At 40.5% G+C, this 14,414-nt stretch overlaps 1 protein-coding gene across 2 annotated transcripts in view; it reads left to right on the plus strand.

Moving 5' to 3' along the window:
• LOC143804222 (programmed cell death 1 ligand 2-like) overlaps window positions 1-14,414 on the plus strand; it is a 169,129-nt gene that overhangs the window by 48,811 nt on the left and 105,904 nt on the right. For both annotated transcript variants that reach the window (XM_077283350.1, XM_077282535.1), the window contains exons 2-3: window positions 8,768-8,866; window positions 11,237-11,599. In XM_077283350.1, coding sequence (XP_077139465.1) covers window positions 8,779-8,866; window positions 11,237-11,599 — 451 coding nt within the window. In that variant the 5' untranslated portion in view covers window positions 8,768-8,778. The remainder of the gene's footprint in view (window positions 1-8,767; window positions 8,867-11,236; window positions 11,600-14,414) is intronic.

Genomic DNA, 14,414 nt, shown 5'->3' on the forward strand with positions numbered 1-14,414 from the left:
AAATGGCAAAAGGTGGAGAAAGAAGAAAAGTGTCTAACATGTAAAGCATAGTGTACCAAATCTATGAAATAGAGTTCACCACTGTGATGAGTTGGGTGATTCTTCTACCTGCCTAGTCCAGCATTAAGCTGTGGAAATATTAAAAGGAACCTGTCACCCCCAAAATTGAGGGTGAGCTAAGCCCACCGGCATCAGGGGCTTATCTACAGCATTCTGTTGCCCCCGATGTAACCTAAAAGATGAGAAAAAGAGGTTAGATTATACTCACCTGGGCGGGCGGTCCGATCCGATGAGTGTCACGGTCCGGGGCCTCCCATCTTCTTACGATGACGTGCTCTTCCGGTCTTCATGCTGAGGCTCCGGCGCAGGCGTACTTTGTCTGCCCTGTTGAGGGCAGAGCAAAGTGCTGCAGTGCGCAGGTGCCGGGAAAGGTCAGAGAGGCCCAGTGCCTGCACACTGCAGTACTTTGCTCTGCCCTCAACAGGGCAGACAAAGTACGCCTGAACCAGAGCCGCGGCAGGAAGACAAGAAGAGGACATCATCTGATGAAGATAGGGGGCGCTAGACCGGACCGGTCTGGTCAGATGGGTGTCGCGGGACCGGGACCTCCCAAGGGTGAATATAATATAACCTCTTTTTCTCATCTTTTAGGATACATCGGGGGCTTATCTACAGCATTCCAGAATGCTGTAGATAAGCCTCTGATGCTGGTGGGCTTACCTCACCCTCGATTTTGGGGGTGACAGGTTCCCTTTAAGCAATAATAATAAATTTCTCCCAAAGTTTCCAAACAACCAATAGCAATACAATATTACATTACTTTAACATTCCAGGTCAATCCTAAATCAATATAGGGTGAAAAAGTTGTGTGCAAATGGCATGCAAAGTAGGCACAATTTCAAGATAATTACTATACTATTACAATCTAAGTTCCCTATCAATATGTCTTTGGATTGTGGGAGGAAACTGGAGTGCCCGGAGTAAACCCACGCAAACACAGAGAGCACATACAAACTCTTTGCAGATGTTGTCCATGGTGGGATTTGAACCCAGGACTCCAGCGCTGCAAGGCCACCGTGCTGCCAATATACTATTACTATGTAATACAGTCTGCCAAAAGCTTGCAATGCAGGCAAGGCCGGACTGGCCATCTGGCAACTCTGGCAAATGCCAGAAGGGCCTGTATGGTCATGGGCCACTTTGTCTCCTACGTTGTTAACAGAATCTGTGTTCTCAAGACACCCATACTGTTATCAGTTGTGATGGAGCACAAAGTCACTGACTGTCACTTACCCCTGCTGGCCACAGGTAATATTAGAAATATTGGTCTTATAGTAAATCTTCCTTTCCTCCATCCAGGGTAATATTAGTAATATATCCCATCTGGTGCTTGGGGACAGGGACAACATGGGCCTATGTGATTGCAAATGCCAGGGCTGAATTTTAGTCCCAGTCCATACCGGACTGCAGGTCACAGAGGTGGTGCTAAAAAGTGTGGTCTCTGTTCTCTGTCATTCCAGCTCTGTGCAATAGCCTCTGCCGAATCCAAGAGCCATAAAAATGTTTTACGCCTGACAATCATCATTATAATGCATTGTATAAATAGGAATAGTTGCATTACGAAGCCTGAATATATTTTTCACTAGTGTAAACATAAAGAAAATGTATGGCCTTGATTCATCATTGCCTTTCAGCCTGTTTTTTTTGTCTAGTTTTGTGTGTTTTGAACTTTTTTTTGTTTGCACCCAATTCATTATTCTATTTGCACCTTTTTTGATGTCTGTTTCATATGCCCTGACCTGTTTATATTGGTTTCCTGCGTTGTGGGTGAAGTTTAACATTTCCAGATGTTTTTCCTTGATTACAATGGTCTGCAAGGGTAAAATTGTTTGAAAAGAGGTGATTTTTTTATACTTTCGATCGATCAACTCAGTAAAGATGTCAAAAAAGTTCCATCACGTTCGACACTGACTCCGTAGGCTTTTTCTTGCACCCTACTTTGACCCCTTTGAGTGATTTGGTGGTTGATTTTGGTGTCATTAGATTGGCTAGAAATTAATGGATGCTCTACTGTTATTGGCTGATGTGGGCACAGAAGATTTTCCTAACCCACTTTCCAAAGAGTATGGTGGTGTCCATAGTATCCACTCACAGATCTTTCATTTTACCTTAGCAATATAAGGAATGAAAGCAGTGTTGTGATTGGTTGTTATGGGCAGTAAAAACAGATATTTTTATACTAACAGTTCATAACAGTGTGGTGGTGTTTATAGCAACCAATCAGAGCACAGCTTTCATTTTACACCAGCAGTATAAGAACTGAAAGCTGCACTGTGTTTGATTGCTATGGAGAGCAAAGGCAGATTTTCTTTTAGAGTTCATAAGAGTGTGGTGGTGTGCTTACCACGATTCCTTTTAGTATTACGAGGTTGTGGTGGATTAAGCTTCTGTTTCTAACAACGTAAATGTGTACAAAGCTGTTTTGTAGTGAATAAACAACAAATAAACATCATGGACTGCATTATAAAACTGTATTATGCGTACTTTGGTGTAAAACTAGGTGAAGAGGACAAGTCATGGAGTCCACATGTAGTGTGCTCTGTTTGTGTAGAAGAGTGGTGGGGAACCCCATGCCTGCAGGACGTTTACAGCCCTTGATGACCTTTTATCTGGCCCCTGGGCAGATTCCCGGAAACTGCAGTGCTTGGCCCGACAGCTGTATTTTGATGGTCGCTGGCCCATTAATTTCTTCTTGCTCTGTGAACACACACACACACACATACACACAGTCTTCACTACTGAATGCTAACGCACATGCAATGAAATATGTCCTGACCAGTGCCAGTCAGGACATACTTTGTGGGCAGATGTAACTTGGAATTTGTACGGCCCATAAAGTATGGTATAAAAATCCAGATGGAGTTTGGCAGGAAAAGATTCCCCACCTCTGGTGTAGAAGAACTACAACAGTGGTCCAAAGGGAAGAAAAAAGCTGTAATTTTGGCATGCCTATGATCTGGAAGGAACCCCCAAATCATAATGATGACTGCTACCTTTGTACTTGCAACATGGAGAGATTCAGCCTAAAAAATAAGAAGGAACATATATACCTGTACCTCCCGTCAGCGATTCGCCCTGTGCCTCACGGTCCAGGAATACCTGTACCTTCACCTCCGGAGAAATGTGAAAATACACCTGATTCAGAAGATTCAGAACAAAAGAGCAGGATACTCACGAAGACTTTCACACTAGTTCCAATGAGCCACAGCTTTTTTCACAGCTTGATTTAAATGATTTAGTCAATGACTTGGACGTTCCTAAACATTCTGCAGAACTTATAGGCTCTAGACTAGAGGAAAATAACCTGCTATTTCCTGGCACCTCTTTTTCATGGTACAGAAGCAGAGAAAAATAATTCCTTCCATACTTTTCTCGAGACTGTGCTCTTGTGTATTGTGTTGTTCCTGGGCTGATTAAAAAAATGTAACATTGAGTACAATGTGAGCTTTATTCCCAAAAAAGTCTGAAAGCTGTGCTACTGCACAATAGCAGCATGTATGTTTCTGTGCTTGTAGGGAAATCTGTGCACTTCAAGGAAAGTTATGAGAATTTAGTCTCAAGAAACTTAACTACAGGGACCGCGGATGGTCTATATGTGGTTATGTGGTGATCTGAAAGTTCTTGAGCAGCAAGTAGGATACATGAAGTATCCATGCTTTTTGTGTGAAAGCGACAGCCAGGATAGGACTCATCACTGAAGCCAAAAAAGTTGGCCAACGACAATATCCTTGCAACCTGGACTCAAGAACATAATTGCAAAAAGTTTAGTTGCTCTCACTAAAGTTCTCCTGCCACCACTCCACATTAAGCTTGGACTGAACAAGCAGTTTGTGAAAGATGGAGAGACTTTTATGTACCTGTGTGCCAAGATTCAGGTACCGTCTGAAGCAAAACTGAAGGAAGGCAATTTTATGAGTCTAGTTATTCGGAAACTCATGAAGGGTGACGTGTTCGAAACAAAAATGAAAGCTGTTGAGAAAAAGGCTTGGGATTCTTTTACCAAGAAATTTCTAGGTAACAAAAAAGATCCAAACTTTACATTTAATGCTGAAACCTTTCAAAGCCTTGGATTGTGTGACGAATTTTGAAGTTACATTTTTTTTTAAATTGATTTTTCAATAGAAATTGACAGAATGGAATCACACCGAGATATAATACATGTAAACATTCAATGCAAATCAGTTAACAAATATAATAGAAACAAATAGGATTGACAAGACAGTGAAACATGAGGGAGGGAAGGAGATGAGGTCCCTGGGAAAGATGGTACATTTTGCTGGGTACAGTGCCTTACGAAAGTATTCGGCCCCCTGTAACTTTTCAACCTTTTCCCACATATCATGCTTCAAACATAAAGATACCAAATGTAAATTTTTGGTGAAGAATCAACAACAAGTGGAACACAGTTGTGAAGTTGAACGAAATTTATTGCTTATTTTAAATTTTTGTGGAAATTCAAAAACTGAAAAGTTGGGCGTGCAATATTATTCGCCCCCTTTAACTTAATACTTTGTTGCGCCACCTTTTGCTGCGATTACAGCTACAAGTCGCTTGGGGTATGTCTCTATCAGTTTTGTACATCGAGAGACTGGAATTCTTGCCCATTCTTCCTTGGCAAACAACTCGAGCTCAGTGAGGTTTGATGGAGATCGTTTGTGAACAGCAGTTTTCAGCTCTTTCTACAGATTCTCGATTGGATTGAGGTCTGGACTTTGACTTGGCCATTCTAACTCCTGGATATGTTTGTGAACCATTCCATTGTAGATTTTGATTTATGTTTGGGATCATTGTCTTGTTGGAAGACAAATCTCCGTCCCAGTCTCAGGTCTTTTGCAGACTCCAACAGGTTTTCTTCAAGAATGGTCCTGTATTTGGCTCCATCCATCTTCCCATTAATTTTGACCATCTTCCCTGTCCCTGCTGAAGAAAAGCAGGCTCAAACCATGATGCTGCCACCACGTTTGACAATGGGGATGGTGTGCTCAGGGTGATGAGCTGTGTTGCCTTTACGCCAAACATATCGTTTGGCATTGTTGCAAAAAATTAGATTTTGGTTTCATCTGACCAGAGCACCTTCTTCCACATGTTTGGTGTATCTCCCAGGTTGCTTGTTGCAAACTTTAAATTACACTTTTTATGGATATCTTTGAGAAATGGCTTTCTTCTTGCCGCTCTTTTATAAAGGCCAGATTTGTGCAGTGTACGACTGATTGTTGTCCTATGGACAGACTGTCCCACCTCAGCTGTAGATCTCTGCAGTTCATCCAAAGTGATCAAGGGCCTCTTGGCTGCATCTCTGATTAGTCTTCTCCTTGTTTGAGATGAAAGTTTAGAGGGACGGCCGGGTCTTGGTAGATTTGCAGTGGTATGATACTCCTTCCATTTCAATATGATCGCATGCACAGTGCTCCTTGGGATGTTTAACTTAGTGACGGAGCCAAATTTTTGAAATCTGACCAGTGTCACTTTATGTGGTAATAACTCTGCAACGCTTCAACAAATCCCAGTGATTTTGAGATTGTTTTTTCGTGACACATTATACTTTATGATAATGGTAAATTTAGATCAATATGTTTTGTGTTTATTTATAAAAAATATCAAAAATTTGAGAAAAATGTTAAAAAATAAGTAATTTTCTAAATTTGAATGATTATCCCTTTAATCCAGATAGTCATACCATAGCAAACCATTAATAAATAACATTTCCCACATGTCAGCTTTACATGAGCACCATTTGTAAAATGTTATTTTATTTTGTTAGCATTTTAGGAGGATTAAAAATGTAGCAGCAATTTTTCATTTTTTCAAGGAAATTTACAAAATTTATTTTTTTAGAGACTTATCCATGTTTGAAGTGACTTTAGGGGTCTTATATATAGAGGAAACCCCAAAACGTGATACCATTTTTAAATCAGCACCCCCTGGCATATTGAAAACTGCTGTCAGGTAGTTTATCAACTCTTCAGGTGCTTTACAGGAATTAATGCAAAGTGGTATGACAGAAATGAAAATGTGTATTTTTACCACCTAAATGTCTCTAACTTCTGAACAGATAACTACAGCCGTTAGATTCTTAGGCAACTATTTGGTCATGAATTGCCGTCGCAAACATCAGGACCACAAAATCATGATCTGAGGGCACCAATTTGGATAAAGAGGAAGCCCCCACACTCTGTTAACCATTTATAATGATGTAGTCACTACTGACAGCAGCATCTAAGGGGTTAAACAGATATGGACAGTGCAAACACTGATCGTGGCTAATACAGCAAGTTGTCAGCTATAGTGTACAGCCGACAGCTGCGGGATTGTCACCTGTATGGGTATGTTATTCTCTTATATGTCAGGTCAGTTAAAAGACGTATTGGCTGTCATTAAGGGGTTAAAGTTTTGGAAATCATTTTGTATCCAAATCCGGCTTTAAACTTCTCCACAAGAGTATCACGGACCTGCCTGTTGTGTTCCTTGGTCTTCATGATGCTCTTTGCTTCAAACAGAACCCTGAGACTATCACAGAGCAGGTGCATTTATATGGAGACTTGATTACACACAGGTGGATTATATTTATCATCATTAGGCATTTAGGACAACATTGGATCATTCAGAGATCCACAATGAACTTCTGGAGTGAGTTTGCTGCACTGAAAGTAAAGGGGCCGAATAATATTGCACGCCCCACTTTTCAGTTTTTGAATTTCCACAAAAATTTAAAATAACCAATAAATTTTATTCAACTTCACAATTGTGTTCCACTTGTTGTTGATTCTTCACCAAAAATTTACATTTGGTATCTTTATGTTTGAAGCATGATAAGTGGGAAAAGGTTGAAAAGTTCCAGGGGGCTGAATACTTTCGCAAGGTACTGTAAATACTATTGTTAGGCCTTCTGAGCCCAGTATACGTCCCACAGGTTCCACGTTGCTTCAAAATTTTCAAACGTATTATTTATTAAAGCTGTTAGGTGCTCCATATTTCATATGAGAAGTTACAGTACATTTTTTACATTCCCATTACCATTTACATTCCCATTTCGAATACTTCCCTGATAAAATTGGTGCTGTTAGCGAAGATCAAGGAGAAAAATTTCATCAGGCTATCAAGAAGATGGAACAATGCTATCAAGGTAGATGGAACGTGAACATGATGGGGGACTACTGCTGAATGCTACACAAAGAAATTCTGCTGGCCTTCTATAGGAGAATGGGTATAAAGAGAAGCTTTTAAGCTTTCAATAGAAAAGGATAAGGTGCAATAATTAATTTCCAATAAAGTTGCAGAATGAATGTTCAATACATTTTTATATATAATATTGTGTACATTTTTGGCTACAATAAAGATTTTTCTTGTTCATCTCGCTTGTACGTAATTTCACAAGCGTTTTGTGAAAAATACTCACATGATGGTTAAAAATAATTATTTTAAATCAGGGCATAAGAAAATATAAGAATGAATCATTGGATTTGAAAATTTTTTCACAAACCCAAGTTTTACATACCTGTATTATTTACGACTTTTTGAAAAGTGTGAGACAGCACTCCCTGAGTGTGTTGGGGGAACACTCCCTTGGCAACGGGATTAAAGCACACAGGCATGGTTTCTCACATAAAAAGTCTATTCCGGTTTATTTAGGCTCATAAACCGCATAACGTAAAGTTCCATTACATCACATTTTATACAACTTCAACTCACAGTCACTAAACACGCCGCACTTCTCACTTCGTCCAGTTACCATGGGTGACCGCACAGTTCATAAATATCCATGGAACATCATAAGATCATAAACACTAACAGTCTGTCCCACTGGCAGATACTCGTCTGCCCTTAACCCGCTTTATCTGGAGATACCTGACAGGAGCTCCTGCTCCACATACTGACTCCTGTCAGTCCTTTCTCCTGGGGAAAGCTGCCTTACTGGGATCACCGTCCTTGTGACCAGGGCACTCCCGACAGTCCAGACCAGCAGAAGGAACGGTAGCTTCCCCAACACAGTGCCGTCACAGACTCTGCACATACGGCCTCTCCATGTGCTTTCCAAGAAGTTCACTCCTTGGACCTTCCAACACACAGGCCTTCAAGTCCATGGCCTCACCATGTGCTTTCCAGGAATCCGATCCTACTCCCAGGATCTTCCAACACAGACCATCCAGGACCTTACACTCTGACCATTCAGGTCCATACAGTCTGAACATGTGACCCAAACCCTGGTCACATTATGTACCTGTAACCACCCCCATAGGTGGGAGGTGTGTGTGGTTAGTCAGTCCCGCCCAGCTCTCCAAATAACCATGTAAGCCCCCCTTATAACTAAACAAACACTTGTGGAACTATAAGTTCCAGAACAACAACATTTCGGGCTTACAGCGCAGAGGACAACCTCTGTCTCTGCGACACATACCGGCCATTCACAATGATGCCAGTCACTGTCTCACAAAAGTCATAATAATTTGGTGCAACTCCACTTCAGTAACCCTTTGAGTGATTTTATGCACATCAAGCAAAAAGTTCCACTTCAAAAAGTTGCAAAAATGGTCACTGACACGAAAAAAATGCCCATTTTTTTTACTTTGCACCTAATTCATGAACTGTATTAGCCATTTTGATAAATTTGGTGCAATAAATGTCAGCTAAAATCACAATACAAAAAAAGAAAAGAAAGCTTTTATGTGTGTAAACTCTACTTTTAGTATTTTCCTACTTATTTTAACAGATTGAAGCTGTATGTGTCTACTGAGGCTTGTGGTCCAGAAAAAAATGTTGTTTTTTAAGCTTTTCCTCCTGATTATTTTGGCTTTTCAATCAATTTTAGGTAAGTGAACCTTTAAACATTTAACCTAATTGTTCCATCAAATTTCAACATGATAAATTTTTTTGCATTTAAAGGGAACCTGTCACGTCCCAAAATGCTACTAAAGAAGCACTCCACCTATCAAAGTTATTATCCTCTTCATATATTACAGTCATCATATGATATAGCACTGTGTACTTACAATTGCTCATTTTGCCTTTCTACCTAGTAATTTCTTCTCTTCTCTCTGCTCTATGTAGAAGCAAAAAGTCTCTTGTCCCTCCAGTTATCATTCACTTCTTCAATTACTGACCCAGCTGCTACCTCCTCCCGTCCCCCCCGCCAGGGACTTTTGCAGTGACTAATGACTCATGCAGGGAAAATTGACCTCCTGTGTTGACATAGAGCTCAGAAGGATTTAGCTCGACATTATTAATCATGTGATGTCATAAACCTAATGGTAAATAGAAGAATTAGCTGGGTAGAAATTCAACATGAACAATTGTAAGTACATACTGCTATATAATATGATTATTGAAATATATTAAAAGGATGAAAACTTTGATAGGGAGTGCTTCTTTAACCTGAAGATATGGCGTTAAACTGCAGGTTAATAGAGTTTTAAAGCCATGCGGCCACCACACTGACAGCCCGACTGCCAAGAAGAAATAAACTTTATACCTCCCGGTAGCCTCTGGTTTTCAGTCATAGAGGTGTGGCCGGTGCACTTAGTACATTGTGAGTGGTGGCTGTAACCACGCCCTGACTGACAGCCTGTAAGAGCCAGCTGTACGTTAGTGCCAGGGACGTGGTTACAGTCACCACTCACTATATAGTGAGCGATGACTGAAGCCGTGCCTCTATGACTACATGGCTTTAGAACGCTATTAACCCATATCGGCAGGTTAATTGTGTTTTTTGACATGACAGGTTCCTTCCTACATGTGTATGTACAAAATGGTCAAATAGTCACAGTCCTAGTTTTTTTTAGTCTTAGTCATTTTAATGTGCAAACATATTTCATGTTTCCGGGCCTAGGTATGAGCACTTTCTTAGGTTTCTCTTTCACATGATGATTTCAGTGGAATATTATCTGTGAATAATCTGTTCTTTCTCTTTGTGACTAACCTATAGAAAAACATGCACAGTGTTTTTGTAGACTGTGGAAATATCACACATGCCTGATAACATGTCTTACATAAGGGTGTATGTGGGCTAAAGGTATAAGGGTTTTTCACAAAATCTTTATTATGAAATCAGTAAGAAATCCCATAAAAGTGTGATCTCCACCACAGTGGTCGTCGCCGGGTATTGTGGCTGTGAAGAAATGAGAAAATAGGCTGCTATAGAGAAGCCTCCATGTGTTTTCCATAACTGCATAACATTGCGTGTGCATTTCTAGATTGGTTTATCATAACTCCCGCCATTTGTGCAAACATTCTGCTGCACAACTGTTTGTTTCTGCCTATTCTAAAAATGTAGAGGTTGTCCACTACTTTTATATTGATGCCCTATCCTCATATCCGTGTAGTGCGCAATGGCCGGCTTACAGACTGTTGGTCATGCCTGTACAATTAGATCAGGCTGGCTACCCAGCACTCTAAGTTCAGCTCACAATGACAGACACCCCTATTCCCCAAGCCAATACTACAGGGCCTGATTGCATCCTGCAAAGATAAACAAATGCATGAGGTCATAATTGATTTATTGGCCAAAATGCGCAAGCTCGCAACTCATGTCAAGAGTCTTCTTTTTCTTGTAAATTCCTACACTAAAAAGTAAAATCAAAAAGACAGAAACAAAATAATAGAACAGGACAGCCATACTTACCAATATCTGCAGGATTCAGTAGACCCCCCAGGATGAAGGTGGAGGCAGCACAGGGGCAAAATACAATGGATGGTAGGTGGTTGCTCATCAGTACTTGGCACCTGTGCTGCCACCTTCTTTTCTCTTGTTGGCCTCCTGTACCCTGCAGTGCATGAGTAGTGTGACCAGTAGTGATGAGCGAACATACTAGGAAAACGTCTTATCCGAGCATGCTCGGATATTATGTCCGAGTTCCTGCAACTGTGTTATTTGCGGCTGTTAGACAGCCTCAACACATGCAGGGATTGCCTGTTTGTTATGGAATCCCCACATGTTTTCAGGCTGTCTAACAGCTGCAAATCATGCAGCTGCGGGGACTCGAACATAATATACGAGCACGCCCAAGATACTCAGATAACACGTTGAGACCTTATCCGAGTACATTCGCTCATCACTACTGACCAGGTATTGGTAACTATGGCTGTATTTTTCTTTCATGTTTTTAATAAAATACTTTTCAAAACAATGTAACCACTGCTAAATACTATAGGGATAATGATATGTTTGTTTTATCCAATACAGCATTATTTGTAGTGACTGCTCCACAATCAACTTACACTGCAAGATATGGGGACACGGTACAAATGGTATGCAAATTTCCAGTTACGGAGCAGGATGACCTTAGCAAACTTACAGTTTCCTGGCAACATGTACCACCACAGACCCATAAACCAAGTCAAGTAACAATGTTTAACAAAGGAAGAGAAGATGTTTTAAGCCAGGATAATATGTATAAAGGAAGAGCAAGTTTGATTATGCAAAAGCTAAAAAATGGGATGGCTATTCTGCAAATTGAAGAAGTGAAGCTCACTGACGCAGGAAAATATCTATGTGTTTTGCATCTTGCTGGATCTGATTTCAAGGCCATCATGCTTAATGTTCAAGGTTAGTTTGTAAATCTGGCCATACAGCTTAGATTGCTGTTGACTGAACAACGTTTGTTTGCCTGCTCGCTAATCCTCAAAAATTTTGCAAAGTCTTGTAAATATACAAATATGAATTCTTGATGTGTGACGTACATATACGTCACACGCTGAGAGCAGGTGAATGGAGCAGGCTGAGGAACTGAGCATACACCATTCCTGGCAGAGGTGGGTTGTTTGCCTGCAGCAACGGAGACTGAAGCTTGTTCCAATTGCTGTGATTTAACCCTTCTTTAAATGTCGATGTCAGTCTTTGACAGTGGCTGTTTAGGTGACTGATATAGACATGTTATTCATTTGTCAATACAATATTCCCCACATGTAAGGGGGGAAAAAAAAGCATGAAAAGCAAATAAAATGTACAATATTTTATTATAACCGATAATTAAAAACTTGGTCTGCATCAGAATCCATGAAATACAGAGGAAATCTCGATAAAATCAAAACAGCAACAAGGCAAAAGTAAGGCACATCAAATAGCCAATGGAATGGTGAGCCTACAGTGATATTGCAATCCCCAAAATGTACCGTAATTGAAACTCTTAAAACGTATAAAATTGCAGTAAGGTGCAAAAGTGCTAAAGACGTATGGTCATGTGAAGACCTAATAGTCACCACCGGCAATAAAGTATATAAAAAAGTTTCATGGGGGATCTAATATTATATTCTAAAAGATGTCAGAAAGGGCAAAAGCTGAAATAAAGTGCAGACAGTGCTAGAGACATACGGTCCTATGAAGACCTAGTAGTCCCTGCAAGTAAACAAAAGTATCCTAAATTGTATGAGGCTCTAATCATGATATAAAATGCTAGATCGATGTTCGTATAGTGAAGGCACATATATGATATCCTAATGAAACAGCATGCCCCATATGGGGGCAATATGGAAGAAGCCTGGTAGGCGAAACGGCGCTGTCGGGGTGGCGGCACGGGCGCAGTACTACACTACACTACACTATTTGTCACTTATGTAAGTTATATTCCCTTGGATGTATACATTCATTTGTTGTCATTTGTTGTCCATGCTGTTGCCGTAAAAGTAAAAAGTAAGCAAAAAAGTTTGTAACAATATGTTAAAAAGTAAAATAAACAAAATTCTATTTACTCATCTTTCCCGGCTTTACAAATAAACACATTAACAATAATAAAGGAAAAATAAACACATTTAATATCGCCATGTCTGTAAAAGTTTGATGTATTAAAGGGAATCTGTCACCCCAAAAATTATATATGAGCTAAGGCCAATGGCATTAGGGGCTTATCTACAGCATTCCCCCCCCCCCCCCGATGTAACCTGAAAGGTAAGAAAAACTGGTTATATTATACTCACCCAGGGGCGGTCCCGCTGCGGTCCGGGTCGACTGGCATAACAGAATGCTGTAGATGAGCCCCTGATGCCAGTGGCCTTAGCTCATATATGATTTTTGGGTGACAGATTCCCTTTAAAACATACAATTATTTACCCCAAATGGTAAACACTATCATGCAAAAAATAACCTAGAAAAGAAACAAAATGACAGATTTGCTGTTTTTGTGTCTCCACACTTCCCACAAATATGCAATAAAAGCTATGAAAATGTACAGTGGCTCGCGAAAGTAATCACCCCCTCGGCATTCTTTGTGTTTTACTACCTCATATCCTGGAATCTCACTGTTTGTTTTAGGGTTTGTCTCAGTTCATGTAAAGAACATGCCGGCAACTGTGAATATTTGGTTTTCTTTTCATTGTGTAGCAAACAACAAACAGGACAAAATAACTGAAAACTACAGTGTGTATAACTATTCAGTACTTTGAAGAGCCTTCTTTTGTGGCAATTGTGTTGCAAGTCACTTTGGATAAGTCTATGAGCTTTCCACATTTTGCCACTGGGATTTTTGTTGATTCCTCAAGGCAAAACTGCTCAAGCTCCGTCAAGATAAATGGTTTCCTCTGGTTAACAGCAATCATCAATTATGACCTCAGATTCTCAATTGGATAAATGTCTGGGCTTTTTTCTAGGTCACTCCAAAACTTTTACATGTTTCCCCTTAAACCACTTGAGTATTGTTTTAGCAGTATTCTTTGGGTCATTGTATTGCTGGAAGGTGAACCTCCACCCCAGTCTCAAATCACTGACAGACTGAAACAATTTTTCCTCAAGAATATCCATGAATTTCGCACCATCCATCTTCCCCTCAACTCTGACCATTTTCCCTGTCCCCGCTGCTGAAAAACATTCCCACAGCATAATGCTGCCATCACCACCTTGTTTCACTGTGGATATGGAGGTCTTGGGGTGATGAGCTGAATTGGTTTGGCGCAAGACGCAGCTTTTACATTGATGGCTAAAAAGTTGAATTTTGGTCTCATCTGACCACAGCACCTTCCTCCATACATTTACGAAGTCTACCACATGTCTTTTGGCAAACTCAAAATGAGCCTTACAATTTTTGCGTGTAAGTAACGTTTTTTTCTGCCCTCTGTTCCATAAAGGCCACCTCCGTGGAGTGTACGGTTTCTTGTGGTAATATGGACAGATACTCCAGTCTCTGCTCAGGAACTCTGCAGCTACTTCAGGGTTACCTTTGGACTCTGTGCTGCTTCTCTGATTAATACTCTCCTTGCCCAGGCTGAGAGTTTTGGTGGGCAGCTCTCTCTTGGCAGGTTTGTTGTGGTGCCATGCTCTTTACATTTGATGATAATGGATTTGATGGTGCTCTGGGGGATCTTCAGAGTTTGGGATATTTTTTTTTAGAACTCAACCCTGACTTACACTTCTCAAAAACTTTGTCCCTGAC

Source organism: Ranitomeya variabilis, chromosome 1, assembly GCF_051348905.1.
Source record: "Ranitomeya variabilis isolate aRanVar5 chromosome 1, aRanVar5.hap1, whole genome shotgun sequence".
NCBI classification, from domain to species: domain Eukaryota; kingdom Metazoa; phylum Chordata; class Amphibia; order Anura; family Dendrobatidae; genus Ranitomeya; species Ranitomeya variabilis.